The sequence below is a fragment of the Danio rerio genome, chromosome 2, assembly GCF_049306965.1.
Source record: "Danio rerio strain Tuebingen ecotype United States chromosome 2, GRCz12tu, whole genome shotgun sequence".
In the NCBI taxonomy this organism is placed as follows: domain Eukaryota; kingdom Metazoa; phylum Chordata; class Actinopteri; order Cypriniformes; family Danionidae; genus Danio; species Danio rerio.
The window spans coordinates 5,046,520-5,067,190 of record NC_133177.1 but is presented as its reverse complement, the minus strand read 5'-3'; the positions used below and the strand labels follow the sequence as shown (position 1 = coordinate 5,067,190).

The window sequence follows — 20,671 nt, the reverse complement described above, 5'->3', positions numbered from 1 at the left end:
TCAGGATATGTGTGCTACCCGAATAATGACTAAAATAAGTCTTTGAGAACGGGTTTCTCAAGCCAGGTGTCACATTAGACCAGGGGCTCATCTCCTGTTTCCAAAATGCATCACAAACTGCTTGAGAAACTGATCTACTATGATAATTGGTGATGAAAATAAATGATGTTCAATAAGATGTACCTCTGTTTACTAACTGTTTATTCAGTTAAACATGAATTTTAAACTGTAGGCCTACATAAGGTCAAAACAGCGATGTTTGTTCACCTTTCCATTCGGCGTGTTATTAAATTCCATAACACTCTCACCAGTCCTTACTCTTTATTTGCGTCTAATACCCCAGTTTGTCTCAGACCATGAATGAAATTGTTATGAGTTAAAGTGGCGAACTGCAGTTAAAGTCACCCAAAATGACAGGAAACTCTTACATGAAAGCACTTCACGTAAACACCTTAATTATATTATTGTCTATTAAGGCTAATAACTAAATTACAGATGTCCAAGTAAACGTAGTCAGTAGTGTTTACGAAGTAAGTAAAAGATCCAAAGGGCATCCCGCTGATTTGATTCAGAAGGGCACTTTTTTGTCAGACGCTCACCGGTTTGACTTTCATTCACTGTCATTCATTTTAAAAAGCACCCGCTACGTTTTGTTTATGTTTTACTTGAACGCATAAGCTCTACAAGTGCCTGATAGTTAGATGTGGATCTAACATTAATCAAATTCACTCTAGTGAACAACATCCATGTTAGCACGTGACGTTTGATGTGGTAATTTCCCAGTAGGAATACACACAGGTTTGAAGACTCATTCTCGCCACCTATAGTGCAATTCGGTCAGGTATACATCCGTGCTAAAATATCAAGATAAAAGTCATCATAGCTTACGGAGAACAGACCCAGCTTACAAGCCAGCTTTGAGAATTTATTAACGGCGATATTTTTTTTTATTGCCCAATATACAGTTATGCACGTAAGTATATTGTGTTCCTTTAATTTAAAGTATTTCCTGTACACTACTAAAAGTTAAATTTAAAAATTATATTGTAAAAAAATCATAATATCAGTAAGAAAATATGCATTTAGGTATTTTTTGTCAAATCGCACAACCCTTTTTTGCTTTTATAAAGCACTTTTGAGCAATTTTGTAAAAAAAAAGCAACATTTATAGCTTTAAAAAAATTATGTACATAAAAACTATTATAAACATAAGTCAACAAATCCAAAGTGTTGCATTAGGCTGCAGTAAGTATGTTATTTGTTCATTTTCAAGATACAAAGTTTCTTGGAATGCCTTAAGTGTCTGTGTACGTTAATTTCTGACCAGTTACAGCTTATTTTCACAAACCCATGACAATATTAATAACTTTGGACACTATAATTGTAATTAGGAGCTTGATGATACTGGAAAAAATATGCACTTTGCAATATTATTGTTGAGTATTACGAAACGTTAATTTTTGCGTTTCCCTAGAGAAATGGTAAGTTAATTGTTGTTATATTAAAATAAACAAGTATAATGTTTTTTTAATTTTTTTTTAGATCTAATTAATTGTAATTCAGACAAAAAAACAACAACACTGTGTCAAGGTGCAAACATTTATTCTTTAAAACTCCATGAATGAGGTTTGAATGATTTGACTCGGACTGGCTGTTGTCATGTCCTGCCATAAGTGTTTTTTTCAGCTCTAGGTTCAGCTTTGGCCTGCTCCAGCCAATAGCAGAACAGCAACTTCTGGGGAGGCGGGGATAAAGATAGTAAGGCCACATGTAATTGGTTAAATTAACATTTTGATCACAGATGTCTGCGATCAGTATATTGGATATGCCATTATCACGATAACAATAACTTTGAGATGTATTTTGCAGCCCTAATTGTAATATGAAATGTTCATACCGTTACTTCCCTTAGGTTAAATCGTTTTCTCTTTTATTTACTTGAACAGGTCAAAGACGGCTGTGGGAAGCAGTGAAGAGGAGAAAAACTATGTGCAAACGAAAATCATGGATGAGCAAGGTACGTCATCAGTCTTCCTCAAACTCTCTGACAGATTAATGAGACTTCCAGTCCAGGGTCAAGTCCCACACACAGACACGGATCTGTGCTCATAGAGACAGCCTTTGCTTTGCTTCTTTCATCGAGTTCAAGAGCTTTTAAGTGTCTTCAAAGAATCTTTTAAGTGTCTTTCTGAACTTTTAAAAGAATAAATCAAAGACTAACATTTAAAGCAGTTGACTGCAACCTTTCATCATTTTGTACTGTAGTCTGCTTGGGGTCTTTTTTTTTTATCAAATTACGGTGAGAAAATATAAAAATATGAAGATAACTGACTTTACATGAAGACAAACATTTAATAAATTGCTCATCTGGTGTTAAAATGTAACTTTTTTAATAATTAAAAAAGGTTTATGAGCTCTTACTCTTATATTTGTCAATTTTTGTTAACTGTTAAAGGGTTTTTAGGTGGAGAAATTGTATTTTCCTTGATTTTATTTTGACTAGAGGCACTGATTGCAATTTTCTTGGCCAATTTTGATTTACACTTTTTAAATAAGGGCACTCAGATTTATTTTTTTCAGATTTCCAATTTAAATCTGCAACCACCCCCCCAATACAATCTATAAAAAAAGATATTTATTAGAACTTTAATCAACAGAATATACAAAGAACAAATATTGTTTTAGCTTTTTTTTATTCTAAGTTATTCATTATGCTGCGTTCACAACAGATGTGGATGTAGCATCAATTGCGAATGATTTACATGTTAAGTCAATGCAAGGCCAATAGACATACTGCATACATGTCAACCCTCCTGTTTTTCCCGAGATTCTCCCGTATTTTACAGTTCTATCCCGCTATCATTCCGTAAAGGTATTTTCCCGAAGTTCTCCCGTATTTTCAGTCTTTCTCTGAACAGCCGAGCCTCCCTATACGCAACCCATACTGCCGAACCACCAGGGGTCACCCCTTGCTCTAAAACGTGAGTTTGTTATGTGCTTCCACTTTGTTTAGTAATGAAAATATGAAAACACTTATAAATAATTATTAAAAACGGCGCGATTACCGTTCCTTTTTATTACAGGTGCCGTCCCCCCTCCTATACAATCCTCAAAATAGTCATATAATGGTGCATGACTGTCAGCTGACGTGCTCCATAGTGATAAACTGACGCTTTTTCTCAAACGGATTCTGTACACGCGATTTGAAGCAGAGAGAAAGTCTGGATTTTGGGTGCGTGTTTAAACAGACATACACACATAATTAATAATAATAATATATAAAGATATGGATCTTGGAGGTTTTTTTTTTTTCAAACACAACTAATTTCGTCTTAAATGAGCATAAAAAGTTAGGAAAGCAGTCGAATGCTTTCATTATAACGTTAGATGTGTGCATTTTTAAAGTGAAACCTCTTATTTAATGTAATAAAAAAAAATCTTAATAAATGAGAGATTCATTCGTTGCTCTTTAATCAGAATGTGTAAGTTATACTGTGGAGAAACGGCTAATGAGATTGTTAGCTTGATTCTATTTCATTATAATAGCTATTAGTTTTAATAAGCTAAACTGTTTGCTAATGTATTTGCTGCTAATGTATATATATATATATATATATATATATATATATATATATATATATATTTTAATTTTAAGTTTTATTTTTTATTTTTAAGTTTCTACAACTTAAGTAAAACATGACCAACGTTTTCTCTCTGAAAGCAATTTTGACTGTCTAACAGATTTTATTTTTCACACGGTTAAGGTTATTAGAACTGTAGCACAGTCACTGTTTGGTTACTGCACTCTGGCTGTTTAATAAAAAAAAATTCATAAAGTGTTTCAAAGGGTCAAATACATAATAGTAAATAGCTTATTACTTAAAGCTTCATGATGGATGAATTATGCTAATATTAGTAGACTTAAATCAACACACACACACACACACACACACACACACACACACACACACACACTCACACTCACACTCACACACACCCATCTATAACCTACCTACCTACCTACCTACCTACCTACAATTATATACATATATATCATAGTTATAGATATATATGTATGTGGGAAGGTTTACTGGGTCACAGAGTGCACAAGTATGAAAGTGTCCATTCTGCCCTGCTGATCACTCTCTAAAGCACTAACCTGGTTAATGGTCCTTCAAATGGTTCAGAAAGAGCCTTAAATTGGCCTCAGTCACAAGCAATAAATCAGCACAATGTGGGCCATTCTCTGTGGTGCGTGTGCATGTTTGACGGTAGATTCAGAATGCAGAGGAAATTAAGTTTAGTGGCTGATTTTTTTTTCTGCCAGACTGAATTCGTTGCAGCAGTTTAAAACAAGAATACAATGAGGTCCATACAGGATGAAATGTATTTTATTATTATTATTTTTAAATATTTTCTTATATATATTTTTTATTATTGTGTTTTTATTTGATATTTTATTTTTTAAATATATATTTTTATATATATATATTTTTTTTTTATATTTGCTTTTATTATTTGTTTTATTTGATATTTGATTATAGTTTATTTTATTATTATTTTAGATGTTATTATTTATTCATTTGTATTTTTATTGTATATTTTATTATCTTTATTTTATATTTATTTATTATTTTTTATGTTTGATTTTGTTATTATATTTTATATATTTTTAATTAATTAATATAATTTTACATAAAATATTTATTAATTATTTTTAATATATTTGTTTTATTTATATTTGATATTTTATTTTATTAGTTCTTATTTTTAGGCATTTTGTTACATTTTATTAATTTGCAAATGATTAAAAAAAATATTGTAAACCTTAAATACATTTAAAAAGGTATTTTAGTTTAGGTAATTATACCCTAACAATAGTTTCACATAAATCTGCATATTTTGTACAAAATTATGCGCTGAGACTGTAAGAAATGTCCAAAGATTTTGTCTTGCCCTGATTATAAGAGCTAATATTAGCACAATTTGTATTTGGCTAATATGTTTCCATATGACCATTATAGGGGACCTTTTATTCCCCTTATTAAGATTTATAATACATTATTTGTGTATTTTTTTTAGCTGAAACTTCACAAACACACTCTAGGGGCATCAGAGACTTATTTTACATCTTGTTACAAGATGCCTCTTTTAGTCTTTGATCCTAATTGTGCCATTTTGGTAAATGTCGCTTTAAATTCAGATGAGATGCTCTTTTCAAAAAAGGGCGGAGCTACAAATGCCTATGTGACAGCACAGTGGCAGATTCCAAAACAAGACTAACGTTCTATGCTAATGAGGGAGAGATGGTCACTAATAGGCGGGGCTTTCTCCCTCTGATGACATGTACAAAGAGAGAATGTCAATCAAAGTCGATCAAAGCTAAGCTTGTGCTTTATCCCACTCCATTTTCGACCATGTTGAAATGTATTTTTTGTTAATGATATTTTATGTATGATATTTTGTTCGAAAATAAATAAATCAAATTAAATCAAATCAAAAAAGTGTTTCTGCAAACTGATTTTATCAAGTGTAATTATTAAAAATAAAATTAATATATTTTTTTACCATTAGAAGCTGGTTATATTTAAAGGCTTTTGCCACACAATTGTGTTTTAAACCCCTATAAAAGCAATTTGTGCATAATAGGTCCCCTTTAAGCTTTTTATAACATGCCATAAACTGACCTAAATAACTGGATACTTTGTCTGAGCAGTTTCTGCATGGCCAGTTATAGCATGGTGTTGGTGTCAGAGCTGTTTTCATAAGGCTGGATGTTTGGTTGGTTTTGACCAAAGACCTCACTAGAACCACAGTCAGATTTAAAACACAGTTGTGTACAGCATGTGTGCTTAAAACAGACAGACTTATTCATTTCTGTTGGTTCGTCCCACAATGCTTGGATTCTTTCTAAGCATATTAGTTTTAATAATTCATTTCTAATAACTGATTTCTTTTATCTTTGCCATGATGACAGTACATAATATCTGACTAGATATTTTTCTAGGGACTAGTATTCAGCTTATGGCCTGTTTCCACCGGGTGGTATGATACAGTATGGGTCAATACAGTACAATACTTTATCAGGCTACTCGTGCTACCCTTTTGATAGGCATGGAGTATGACTGAAAGTTTTAGTCAACGTAATTTTCGTTGGAGCAAATGTCTACAGTAAAGCTGTACGAGTCATTCACATATCATATGAAAAGCACTTCTTACAAAAAAGATGCTTTACACACATAAATACTTGTGTATAATTGTTCATTACTAACCTTTCTATGAATATTTGATTATAACTGCTGATTAATGATAATGTGAAATAGCCTACTGTAACGTCTGCGATTTATATAAAATAAATAAATAAATAAATGCAACGTATATGAACACAGACAGCCCCTTACAGTCTCCGATATGTTACCAATTTCAGAAAAACTACACACAGCAGACATTTAGTTCTTATTTGGGTTCAAAAACAACACGCAATATATAGCCCACAGTCAGTGCAAACCTCTCATCTGTGTCTTTAATATAACTTTATCTGCCATTCCAAGTTCATAATAGTCCAGAAGGTGATGATAATAGTTAAACATGGCAGTTTGTTCATGTTTTAGGTTGCTGAAAGAATCATTTGCTGCTTTGATTTTTCCGGCTTCTCCTTTTGTTTTTAGCGATTCGCTCTCGCGTTTGACCGTTTCTGAAAGAGTCGAATGTCAGAAGCACTTCAGTGATCACATGCACGTTATTATTATGAGCTCAAGAAGTTTGTTATTTTAAATATAGACGGTCTGCGAGCTCTCTGGAGAAAGTGAAACTGTTCGCGCTTTAGACTACCTCATAAGCAACAACAGGACAACCAGTTTATCTTCTTGGCTTTGTGGCTGATCATCAAGACTCAGGATGACCACGGGTCGTTATTATATTCATTCATTCATTCATGTTCTTATCGGCTTAGTCCATTTATTAATCCGGGGTCGCCACAGCGGAATGAACCGCCAACTTATCCAGCAATTTTTTACGCAGCGGATGCCCTTCCAGCCACAACCCATCTCTGGGAACCACCCACACATATTCACACACACACTCATACACTACGGACAATTTAGCCTACCCAGTTCACCTGTACTGCATGTCTTTGGACTGTGGGGGAAACCGGCGCACCCGGAGGAAACCCACACGACCCACGCCCTTGTTATTATATGTATATATTATTACAGTGTAATGTCTTTGCTGTACATTTAAAAAATGGTGCTTACTTTGTTTTTATTCTCTTGCTTGTGCACACGCTAGTGACTTTTCTCTGTAAACCAATAGCGTTCAGCTGTGCTACAGTACGGTTCACTTTCAGGTCAACAGTGGAAACGGCTGAACCGAACCGTACCGTACCACTCACTGGAAATGGGCAATTAAAGTGACATTTAAAGACTTAACTCGGGTTATTAGGCAAGTTATTGTATAATAATGGTTTGTTCTGTAGATAATTGGAAAAAATATATACCTTAAAGGGGCTAATAATTTTGACCTTAAAATAATTTTCAAAAAATTAAAATTGCTTTTATTCTATCCAAAATAAAACAAATAAAAGATAGCAAATACTGTGAATTTTCACTTCAACTGTATATTGTTTCGGCATCGATATTGCAATGAGCACACCTGCAATAGTCACATTGCAAAATCTCAATGCAAACTGTCGAGTTGGGATTATAGTTCACCACAAACTACAGTTCAGAACATTCTGGAGTGTCATTTCAAAGTTTTCTTAATAGAAGGAACGTTTTTAATTTGCTTGTATTTTCTTAAGGCTTGTGACATCCGGCTTCTCTCTGGGTGCGCTGGTTTCCCCCATAGTCCAAAGACATGTGGTCCAGGTGAATTGGGTAGGCTAAATTGTCCATAGTGTATGTGTGTGAATGAGTGTGTGTGGATGTTTTTCAGTGATGGGTTGCAGCTGTAAGGGCATCCGTTGTATGAAACCAATGCAGGATAAGTTGGCGGTTCAATCCGTTGTGGTGACCCCAGATCAATATAGGGACTAACCTTAAAAGAAAATGAATGAAATTGGCCGTAGTTTATGAGTGTGTTTGAAGAGTGTGTATGGGTGTTTCCCAGTACTGGGTTGCAGCTGGAAGGGCATCTGCCGCGCAAAACATATACCGGAATAGTTGGCGGTTCATTCCACTGTAGCGACGCCTGATAAATAAGGGAATAAGCCGAAGGAAAATGAATGAATGAGTTGGTTTATTCTATTTTATCCAGATGTACTGGCCTAAGAAATCATCCCAATCAGTCTGAAATGATCAAGTTGTTCCAAATAGAGCTATTCAAGTCATCTGGTGAAATTATATTCATATCGAAGTAATTGTATTGCAGAAAAACAAAGCATTATAATGTCAGTTTTATCCAATGTAGTGCAGCCACAAGAGCCGAGTCTACAATTTAGTCGAGACCACAGAATGAATCTCTCCTTGCGGTGATTGACTTGCCATGTCATTAATCTCGTTTTCCCCCATGTATTTAAGGATGATAGATTGTGTGTGTGTGTGTGTGTGTGTGTGTGTGTGTGCGCATTTACAGTGTGTATATGGGAGTGATATGCACACGGGGTCAGCGAATGATTGCTGTTGTCTGAACCATCAGTGGGATGAGATGTGGGATGAGAGGACATCTTGACCTTCGGCACCAGATACTGGACTCTTGCTTTAACTGAAGCACATACACCGATATGCTGTAGTTCTCTTTTGATCTTTAAAGGCATGACTTTGAACCTTAAAATAAAAAGAAACATTTGTATTTGTGCTATAGAACACACAAGATGTGTTAGCCATTCAGTCAGTTTTGAATGGGGAAAATTGTAACGGTCAATATAGCGAATGCAGCTCCGCCTTCAGCACAGGAACCAGTACAGAAGCTAATCATCCATCACTATAGACTGACGATTTTCCAGAGGGGGGGACTGGACCAGACGTGAGTTTCTGCTGATTTAGTTTGATTTATACGTTTAGAAATGTAACTAAAGAGACTGTTACTGTTTAATTTTATTGGTGATTCCTAATGTGAAATTGAATTTGAAGTTTCCCCATTAAAACAGAATTTTAGAGCATTTTAGAAGATTGTCATCCTCGAATCTTCAATGATGGATCTATCAATGAGGATCTATCATCCTCTCGAATCTTCAAGGGACAAATAGATGTACAGCTCCACCCCTAATTGAGATGCACCCATGGAAACCCATAGAAAGCGTTACTGCCAGAGCATCACAGACAGAAGTATGGATGCTCACAATGGCGTCAGCTACGTGCAAGATATGGACCGCGGGGCACGGCAATCACTTGACGAAATCAGCCTTTAGTCTTTCCACTCAGCACTTGCCTACTTCTAAAATAATGAAAGCAACATGCACACATTTGTTTGCTCTTGTGTTTGAAGGGCTTCAGTTGCAGCATTGGTCTGGGCCCTCAGGAAGTGGTCTGAGAGGATGAGAGCTTTCTAAAATTACACCTGTTTGTTTCCGTTCCTGGCACCGAGAGCAGGCTGAGTAATCTGCCTTCTCACTCCACTGTTAGTGTGTGTGTGTGGGCATGCTTTTAGTTGACACTTCAGTAAGCGCTCTCCTGTTTCAAATTCTGCTTTCATTCAAATAGCTAATGTGCAGGGGGCTAAATAGTTCTGTTTGTTTTTTGGAGGCATTGACGGTAAAATATAAATCGTCAATATTGTGGAGAGGAATGAACAATTTCCATTTTAATTTGTTTATTTTGTTAGCTCACATTGCTTACGGGGAGTAATTAATCAGTACAGGTTAACCCACTGAAAAAATAGTTTGTTTTGGTAATCTTCAATCAAAGTCTGACCTTTTACTTCCGTGTTTGAAGTGGCAGTTCGTCTGTGGATGTCAACCTGAGGGCTTCCATAACAACTGTGTATTAGTAAACTTGCTGTGTTCCAATTTGTATACTATTCGTCCTAAATATCTACAATACATTGCATGTTGGATGTGAATTCAATTAGAACTACAAACTCGGGTTAAAAAGTGTAAACAAACTACAAATGTGGCAGACATATGAGACCAATCAGCAAGTAAGAGTATACCAAAGGTTCCCGTATGGTCTACTATTTCCGATAGAATTTTGAAGCGTAGAACCGTCTATACTCTAACCGATAATATTGCCCACAATGCATTGCACATTGGATGTGAATTTAATTAGAACTAAAAACTCGGGTAAAAAGTGTAAACAAACTACAAATATGGTGGACGCACAAGACCAACCATCATATACAAGTATGACAAAGGTTCCGGTATGGTTTACTAGTTCCAGTAGAAATTCGAAGTGTACAACCATCAGTACTCTCTCCGACAGTATTGTCCACAATGCATTGCACGTTGGATGTGAATCCGTTTAGAACTACATACTCGGGAAGAAAGTGTAAACAAACTGCAAATATGGTGGACGCATGAGACCAATCATCAAGTAAGAGTATGCCAAAGGTTCCTGTATGGTCTACAGTTTCCGGTAAAAATTTGAAGTGTAGAATTGTCCGTGTTCTAACTAATAATATTGCCCACAAAACATTGCATGTTGGCTGTGAATTCAGTTATTCAATTCATAATTAATGTATTAATGCATATTAGTTATATGAAGGGCAGGTTTTGAGTTTATGGGACATAAAATATCAGTGGTTCATCTTTATGGAAGTCAATAAAAGTTCCAATAGAGGGATGTGATTAGATTTGTTACTCCATGGGGCATTTGGCAGTCTGTATTGTATGTTTGCTATGCATCACTGATCACGCAGTCGTCTGAGTCTCAAATTGCTGTCTGGATTCTCTATAGTCACTCCGGTCCCAGTTCGGTTGTTTTATTTTCAGCCTGTCCGTCAAATCTAGGCTCTCGCTTTCAAGGCTACAGACATGGCATTCCCTCTTTCTCTATTTCGGTTCAGTCTTTTTATGCAGCGTCATCTCTAATCCGATCTGCTGTCTGTGTTTCATACGGTTAAGGTCAGGGCCATGTCTAACTTCTCCATCTTCCTCTGCAGTCCATCCACCTCACCCTTTGAGTTTGAGTCTGTATTTCCTCATCCCACACCCTGGTTCATGATAGCTCAGCACTTCACAGCCAACCCAGAGGCTCCTCATACAAAGTGCCTTAAGAGCTGATAAGCAGTTAGAACGAGCGCCGTCTGACTCTTTCATCATTTCTGCTGCTGTACATCTTTTTGGTTTTAGGATGTTCCCTGTTATTAGAAATGATTGCAATGAAACCGAGACTAGCCAGTGAGTTTAGAGTAAACATTAACATTTTTAGATGTTAGTTTCGAGGAAATCATAAGCCAAGTGTGCTCCAAAACAGTGATATAATTCATGTTAAGAAAATATAAACCTGTTTCGCATCAAATATTGACCAATCAAGTGCTCTCTTGTGTCTGACATGCCCCACCCCCTTCAAGACGCTTCTCATTTGCTTTTTATTTGATGCACTTGAGCTCAACCACTCTTACTAGCAGAGCTGTGTGAAAAACTAAATGATTTTGGCTGTTTTTTTTTTTAAAGCTGAGAAGCTACTCTATGTCCACGGCTCAGTTGGTTATTCTGTGTGGAGTTTGCATGTTTTCCCTGCGTTCACGTGGGTTTCCTCCGTGTGTGCCGGTTTCCCCCAAAGACATGCGGTACAGGTGAATTGGGTAGGTTAAACTGTCCGTAGTGTGTGTGTGTGGATGTTTCCCAGAGATTTCAGTTAGAAGGGCATCAGCTGTGTAAAAACTTGCTGGATAAGTTGGCGGTTCATTCTGCTGTGGTGACCCCGGATTAATAAAGGGGCTAAGCCGACAAGAAAATAAATGATTGAATAATAGGTAAAACTGTCTGAGATATGAACAAAAGCAAGTGATGCATCAAAGTTTGTTTAAAAAATCTTATAATCATTAAAAAAAACATAATAATAAAAATTAGTTAAAAAATATTGAATGATATTGATGATATGACGTAGTTCCGGTAACTTCCTACTTCTCTGTTTATTCGTCTGATTTTACGGTGGGTTTCCTTTGACCGCCCCTGTCGTTTTAAAGAATATCACAACAGCGAATGAAGTATGAAAACCTTGTCCATTTTGCGAGGTGCGCGCGCAGTCAGTGGAGGTGCACAATGTGGTGCCAGGCGAAAGTGTAAATCCAGCTGTACAAAGTCTGCCATGTGAATAGCAAATGGGCCATTGCACAATGCAACTGACTCCTAAACGAAATGAGAGATGAGACTTGTTTAGTGCACATTATCCTCAAAACACACAAATAATCTTGATGCACACAATTAAAACAAGGGTCATGGTAATAGTTTTGCTAATGCTGTTTTGTACCTCTAGATCCAAACTTTGTTTGTTGTTGTTGTTCCTCAGGTGTTCAGTGGCAAGAGACCAGAAGGAGACTTCAATCCTCAACCAGCCAGTACTTTCCGGAAACTCTCTCCTACTCCTCCGTTGGTGGATGGCCAGCAGCAGGCACTCACCTGCCTCATCAGCGAGAAAGACCTGGCCCTCTTTGAGAAACTTGGTGATGGCTCCTTCGGTGTGGTCAAGCGCGGAGAATGGTTCACGCCAAACGGAAAAGTGGTGAGTGGAGGAGGCCAGAAAAGATGAAAGTGTTTGGCTAAACAGTGGAGGCTTTGTTGAAAACACCAGCTTTGCAGATGCAGTATTCAGGTATGCATGCACTTGGGGTCAGTGCTGGGTAAGTTAGTAGGCTATATGCAGAGGGATTTTTCATTTGTTAGTTACACAGTTCAAGCGCTTCCGGTGAACTATATTGCGTTTCGAAATCGCTGCGTTTAAGGTCTAATTTCTTTAGAAATCAGTGATCTTCACTGATATGAAGAGGGTCTCAGAATGTACAAAAAGCTCTGCATTAAATTCTTTTGTCCTGCGCCATGTCTTAAAAATATAAATGTCTACTTTACCCCAGTGTTTTCAATAGAGTTTGTGTGCTCGCCTGTTTCTCCTGATGGTGCTTGCTTTTAAATGGCTTTTTATTACATTTTACGCTTGATCAACTGGATGAATGCTTGAAGTCTGTTTAAATGTTTTTTAATTACATTATACCACATCAATGCTGTAAAATAATCAGTAACACTTTAGAATAACTATCCGTTTTAACTAGTTAATAGATCCTTAGTTAATGGGTTATAAATGACTTGTTAAATAAAAGTGAATATTTTATTGATTTATTACTATACCTAATAAATTAGTAAAAGATCATCAACTAGCTGTTAGTAACTTACTTATTAAAGACTTGTTAAGTATCATTTAATAGTTTATATACGTTATTGGGACGTTATTCTAGTTGCAATTATTCTTCATTTATTAACTGTACGTTTATCGGTTGGGGAAGAAACACTAGGACCCAGTGGAGGCTTTGTTGAAAACACCAGCTTTGCAGATGCAGTATTCACGTATGCATGCACTTGGGGTCAGTGCTGGGTAAGTTTGTAGGGAATATACAGAGGGATTTTTCATTTATTAGTAACCCAGTTAGTTATTCTAAAGTGTTACCCAATAGTCACGTTAACCTTTCGCCGGAAGTTTTTCGGTAGGGGAAGAAACACTAGGACCCTATTACAAATTACATTATTAAAGTTGTATTTAAATAACTTTGTCTGAAAAATAAATTAGTTACTCAATAAGCAATTTAATCACTGGGCTCATTACTAACAATCCACATAAATCTCAACGCAAAAATAGACCAGTGTTTCCTCTAAGATTTTATTCAAACTGTGGCGACAGCCTTTTTTTTTTTTTACACAGATCTACCAACTACCTGTGGCGTTATTTCAATGACAAATGTTGTGAGCGCAGTATTACAAGTCAGGATCGCATTTATGTAATAACCTACGAGCATGCGGATCTCTCTGCTTGCGCAACGATTTCCTCTGCTTGTGCACAAAACTTCTTGCACGCCCCTTTAAATATATGCTGCTCAAGCACAGATCTTCTTGTGCGCTCTCAAATAAACGCTGCTGATGTGCAATTTAGTGCGTTTAATGTCTCCAACATTTATTAGATTTGCTAGGAATATTTATGAATGTCTCCAATAGACTTACAGAGCGGTATTAATGCGTCCTGAAGTAAAGTGAAACGGCTATACGTCGTTGCTGGCCTCACACATCACGCACCTGTCAGCCAGTCAGTCAGCACGTAATTTTCAAGGGTTAAACAAAGGACACACAGCACTACTACGGTTACAGAAATGTTTGCGATGTTATAATTCACTTACCTTTTAATACATTTTGGTGCAATTATAGCCCACTATTAAAAAAAACAAAACACGACTAAATGTTTTGAATGAAAAGCTGTAATGTAGCCGTGGCGGTGTCAATTTTGGAAGAATGAATGCAGCGGAAACCATATAGACAATATATATTTTAATTCTCTGAATTTAAATTTGAATACATTTTAATTCACGTTTTAAATAATGTCAAAACACAAAATGTTTCAAATTATCAATGACATACATACCATAAATCATACATATCATATAGAATAAATCATACATACCATATATTGACATACATAGGCATGGCTTGGTGTAAGATTCTGACGGTATGATAACCTTGGATAAAATATCACCGCATTGTGATTGCTGCTCTGAAATATGTTATTTTTAAATGTCTGCGTGAAAAACAAAATGTTTTTTCCCCTTAGAAAACAATATCTTTTATTTTTTGAAAGATTTCAAATATTTTGGAACAGTAAACATGTCAGGCTGAATAATAAAAATAAATCATTGACTTCTGCTGTCTTCATTAGTTTCAAAAACACAGATTTCTTTACCATTTAAAATTGCATTTTTGGATATATTATATAAAGAAATGTAAATTAAAAATCTTACGCATACCTTAGGAATGGTATAGCAGAAAATTTTGGTGTTTTAAAACCTTGACTTTTACAAATCGCGGTATACTTTGAAAACAGTTATCGTCCCATGCCTTTCTTAATGTCAGTAGACCAGCAAATAGTTCTTGTGGAACATTTCTTAATAATAAATAAATATGTTTCTCTGAACGTTTCTGAATTTACACCCTCATGTAGTAATTTCTCAATCGAATAACCTTAAAAAATGTTTTTAGCTTAAAAATAGTCTAACCTTAAACTCCCTCGTAATCCCCATAGTTTTATTATTATTAATTAATTACATTATTTAATTAATTTTTTTATTTAATTTATTAAATTTAATTACTTTATCTCTTTTTTTTATTTGTTATTTTATTCTGTCCGTCTGTCTCTATCTTAAATTAATTTTTGGTAAAAAAAAAACTAAAAAACTAAACATAAATGCCTCTTACTGAATACCTTTAATATAATCTACTTTGTTTTGTCAAAAACACAATAAAAATATTATTATTATGACAAGTAAAAATTATTATGAGTAAATTTATATTACACTGCTTCACTGAATCAATGTGTATACACTATATAAATATGCTGAACTTATGTACAGTATGTAAGGCAAGTAACTAATTAAATTACGTAAAAATGAAAAGTAATCCGTTTACTTTTTTCAGCAGAAAGGTAATCTAATTAAAGTAACCAGTTACTTTGTAAATAATTACACCCAACGCTGCTTGAGATGGACTCAAGATTGAGATTCAGTTTGTGTTATTGATGTGAGCGAAATTAATATCCCACTAATCTAGATTTTTTGCTCCATCACTTGAAATTCATCAAGTAACACCTCCATGGACTAATGACTGCAGCAGATTTTTGGCTGGAGCGTTGTTTGTGGCACTCAAAAACTGAGATCAACACAAGATTATCTTTCAGGCACTTTGTGTCTGAGATCCCACCTTTCCCTTGGAGTGTTCCAGGACTCCATGTGAACATCCTGTTTCAGGGCTGATCTTTACATGTCGCTGTAGCAGCTGTGTTCTCCGGAGGAGGCTGTAGAGTGGGAGAGACTGGCCTCTAATGACCTGATGAGGGGTCAGATGTCATGTGAACTGAGCCGGAGGCTGTAGTGATAGTCTGCGCTGCACACCAAAGGCTTCTGTCCACATGGGACTCGACTGAGAATATCTATCCTCTGTCCGATCAAACCCTGCTCTGTTACGCTGTACACAACAATGACAGGACAGCTAAGATTTATGCCAACAGATCTTTTTACAGGGGGTCTTAAAATGTTTCAAATGCTGAAATTTAGGTCTTAAAAAGTCTTAAGTCCACTGAAATATTGTGTTGTATGTCTTGAAAACTTTTAAACGGGTCTAATTTTCCTTTGTCCATGTAAAGGTACCCAATCGCTACAACTAACAATCCATCTAAAACAGACGTTTAACAAAAGTACAATTGATGAACTCCATTTACCAATTTGGCTTAATTATCATCCTCACATCCTTACGGTAGCATTTGTTTAAAAGTTTTTCATGCATTTATGCATTAATTGTATGTTGTGAATGAATTTAGTTCATTGTAGTTTTTAAAACTTGTCTTTTTTATTATAAAAAGTTATGATAATAATAAAAATACACTCACTGGCCACTTTATTAGGTACACCTTACTAGTACCAGGTTGGACCCCCTTTTGCCTTCAGAACTCCCTTAATCCTTCATGGCATTGATTCAACCAGGTACTGGAAATATTCCTCAGGTCCAAATTAACATGATAGCCCATCCATCTCAAGGTTGGACGTGTTGTGCATTCAGAGATGCTCTTCTGCAGACCTCGATTGTAACGAGTGGTTGTTTCAGTTACTGTTGCCTTTCTAGGTGTTACTTTTGACCCAAGTTTTGTGTAAAGTTATATTGGACTTGTTTCACATTGATACAAAATAACACCTGGTTTTGAAAGAGCAGTCTTGTGATAAAAATACACTTCTGCAAAAAACATCGAATATCTTTTAAAATGTGTTTTATTTATACAAAAGTGCTACTTTTGTCTCTGCTCTCCCCTACTTTTCTAATTGTTAGATGTATATAGTAGTGCTTGTTATAATCAATGTATCTGTGCACTTCATTATTATGTAAAACGTCAATTTCTGAATATTTTATCAAATAGCTTAACCTTCCCTCATCTCTTAAAACAACTTTTCTTCACTTCTGGTCACATGGCATACCTTTAGGGTAGGGCCATCAGGGCATGTCTCATTTCTGCTCTGCCTCATCCATTCATCAGTCTTCTTTCATTTTGTTAGCAACGCCCATCTTTCAAAAATCGAATTAATTCCCAAAGAACAAAATCATGCACCACCCTACATTTGGTATCTAATTTTCAAGAGTTCACACTTAGCTGATGATTGATTGTAAAGCTTGTTTGGCATGCTGTCCCGGTAGAGAGCCCTGATCTCATAAGGTCCTCGAGCTCGGGGCTCCCTCCTGTTTGCAAGGCGAGACTGGAGTTTGAGCTTAGGTAGATCTTGAACTCCCCTGCTGTGGTAGCTAATGAACAGATAGTGATTGCTCTTAAGAGATAACTACTTAGTAGGAGAGCATGTCTATGGTGCTGATTTGGATTAGTCAATTAACTTAAGTTGCATGCTTTTGGACAGTGGGAGAAAACCAGGGAACCCAAGGGTAACCCATGCGAGTACGGGGAGAACGTGTAAACTCCGCACAGAAACGTCAGCTGGCTTGGTAAGGACTAGAACCAGTGACGTTCTTGGTGTGAGGCAACAGTGCTAACCACTGGGCCACTGTGTCACCCATCTAGGAAAGGAGGAGGAGTAGGGGTGGAAAGGGGGATTCTTCAAAATACAGATTGCTTTTATATGAAACTTAGGGTGTTTATAGTGGCTTGGGAATCGTCTGATTGGTGAATCATAAATTGGATAATGTAGGATCAGCCGCAAGCAATCATAAGCACGTGATCCTCTCGAAATTGCTTTATAAATAAACTTCACTTAGGACCATTTCAAATAGATGTACATAACGTTAGTGAAAAAAACCTTTTCTTCTATTTTATCCCGACTTTAAACTTCTAAAACAGAAAAATAAAACACTTGTGTACAAATCTGGTAAACATGAACTCTGATATGCCTGTCCGGCCATCAGTATAGGCAAATGCTAAGGGCGCTGGACATCCGGGGGGGGGGGGGGTGGGGGGGGGGGGTGCAGAAATGAGCGCACTTAAGTTGGTTTTGTTTTTGATATTCCTGACACATTCAGTGATAGATGGCAATAACTCGAAAACCTCTTAGCCTAAAAAGATGTAAAGTGTGTTTCCTACAAAAAGAAAAAGCTGGTTATGTTTCACAGCTGTCTTTTTCGTTTTTTTTCGCTCGACATTACGACCACTGCCCCGTTTAGCCGGAGATATGGGTTTAGCCGGGAGAGCTTGCACGGAGTGGAGCTTTCAGTAAGGGACCGTCGGAAAAGTGCTTCTTTTTTTTCGCTTTTTTTTTTTGCTCTGTCCCTCGTGTTTTATTTTAAACACAACTAATTTTCTCTTAAATGTGCAAAAACAGTTACCAAAGTAGTCGAATGCTTCATTCATTCATTTATTCACATAGATCTGGGCATTCTTACATGAACTAATCTGTTATCAAACAAAACACAATGAGAGATTCATCTGCTGCTCTTCACTAAATAACTACAGTAACTTTAACCAATATGCAAATACAATTAAAAGTGAAATAGATTTTATAGCTTTATTTAATTTCTGTATAGGCCATTGATTTTAATATAATTTTATTTTATTGTCAATATTTTCTATTTTTTGCTGTGTATTCTATCATTTAAAGCTATTTGTTGTCCCTTATTTTTTTACATCCCAACGTTGACATATTAATAACGTTAATTGCATTGGCATATTTATCAGATGTTTTTCCAGCTTGTAGTAGTCGATCAAAAAGCTATTTAGATTCTTATGACTAAACACTAGCAGTGGAATTTACTGCGATGTGACGGGGCGCCACCTGAAATCTTGCCTAGGGCGCCAAATTGGTTAGGGCCGCGCCTGTGTCCGGCGATCTGAGCAATGCCAGATGCAACACAATGTCAATCCAAAAGCTGGAACTTCAGCAAGAGTCCGCTGGTGCTCAGGGAGCGATGTTTTCTGTGCAATTATGCACTGAACTCCAGCAACAGAGCTCCCAGAGGGGGTCATTAGCATGTGTGTGGGATTGTTATGTGTGTACAGGTCAGTCCAGCTGCTCTGAGCTCTTGCCCAGCAAAGACAGATGTGTTGGCCTCCATGAAGGGATGTGGGATATGCATTCATTTCCAGTCTGTGTTGTTCTTTCAACATGTCCTCCTCAGCTCAATGTGGCAGTGAAGTGTCTGAAGACGGACGTGCTCAACCAGCCAGATGCTCTGGACGACTTCATCCGTGAGGTCAACGCCATGCACTCGCTCGACCACCAGAACCTCATCCGTCTCTATGGAGTCGTCCTCACACACCCCATGAAGATGGTGAGCGTGTGTATGTGTGTGTTCTAAATCATATTGGCGGCAAAGACCGGGCGCTAAAGTATCAAGGTCTTGAGAAGGGAGGGGTGGGCTAAAATAAGGCTTGACATTTGCATGCTCTCTCAGACTCATTATTTGCTGACACTGGTATCTGGAGTTGTTCCTGATTGGCAGCGTTCATTGTCTCCGGTGGCTAAGATACTTCTCAGCAGATCATTACTTCAGTTTTTATGAATTCAATCTTAGGGCTGCACGATATGTATATTGTTCCAGCATCGATAGCGCAATGTACACATGTGCAATAGTCACACCGCATAATGTGCAATGTTGAGTTGGGATTATACAGTAGCTGACCAAGAGCCACAGTTTAGAACACACAAGATTTATGGGTAACACTTTATAATATCTACACCAGGGCTCGAAATTAACCTTTTTGCTTGGTAGCACCGGTGCTCCTAACTTTAAAAATTTAGGAGCATAAGCCAAAATTTAGTCGCACCCATCAATTATGAGCACCGTTACTACAAGTTTTATACAAACATATTTATTGTATTTGAAATCAACACTAATCAAACTAACATGCAAAAAAAATAATACATATATTAATACATATATGCAAGCGTAAGGAAAATATGTCTTAACGAAATCCCGTTATCACAAGAAAATACATTTTTATAACAGAACCGAGTGACCAAAGCATACACGGAGCGCTCACAGTCCCTGCACGCACTTCTTGAATGAATCAGTTAACGGTATAACTGTGCTGTTCTCACAAGTGCTCTTATGTTGCACTGATGCTTTTGACACATACTGTACCTTATCATTTGCATACATGTTAATAGCAATACCGTTTTTTTATTAGTAGCGTTAGTTTACGTGGTGTACGTGGTGTTAAATTGGACATATTTGCACGGCGGACAGCATCTGGCGATTATATGAAGCATTAAACAGAAGCTCTCGTGCTAGATGTGGCAAACAGTTACCTGAAAACTCCATCTCTCAGACTTTTCATAGCGAACTTGAAGCCAATGGAAGTCTTCTACTCTTGGAAAAGTGTAGATGGTGGATTAACATTCAGCACATGAGTAACATGTGTCATTATTTGTAACTAGATGTTTTCTAAAACTAAATCTGCGAGTGTCATCTTCATTCTCATCTTCAGCGCTTTACAATTTTTCGCGGTAGTAGCTCTCTCTGTCATCCGAAACCAGAAGGCGCTGAGTGATTGACAGCTGATATTAACCAATCATTCGCGTTCAGTGCTAGAGCAGTGGTGGGCCAATAAGAAGA

At 36.6% G+C, this 20,671-nt stretch overlaps 1 protein-coding gene across 16 annotated transcripts in view; it reads left to right on the top strand.

Annotated features, from left to right (window-relative positions):
* The window catches only part of tnk2b (tyrosine kinase, non-receptor, 2b), a 110,675-nt gene that overhangs the window by 61,122 nt on the left and 28,882 nt on the right, over positions 1-20,671 (top strand). For all 16 annotated transcript variants that reach the window (NM_001347881.1, XM_068224304.2, XM_073918197.1 and 13 more), the window contains 3 exons: positions 1,947-2,017; positions 12,387-12,599; positions 19,232-19,384. In NM_001347881.1, coding sequence (NP_001334810.1) covers positions 1,947-2,017; positions 12,387-12,599; positions 19,232-19,384 — 437 coding nt within the window. The remainder of the gene's footprint in view (positions 1-1,946; positions 2,018-12,386; positions 12,600-19,231; positions 19,385-20,671) is intronic.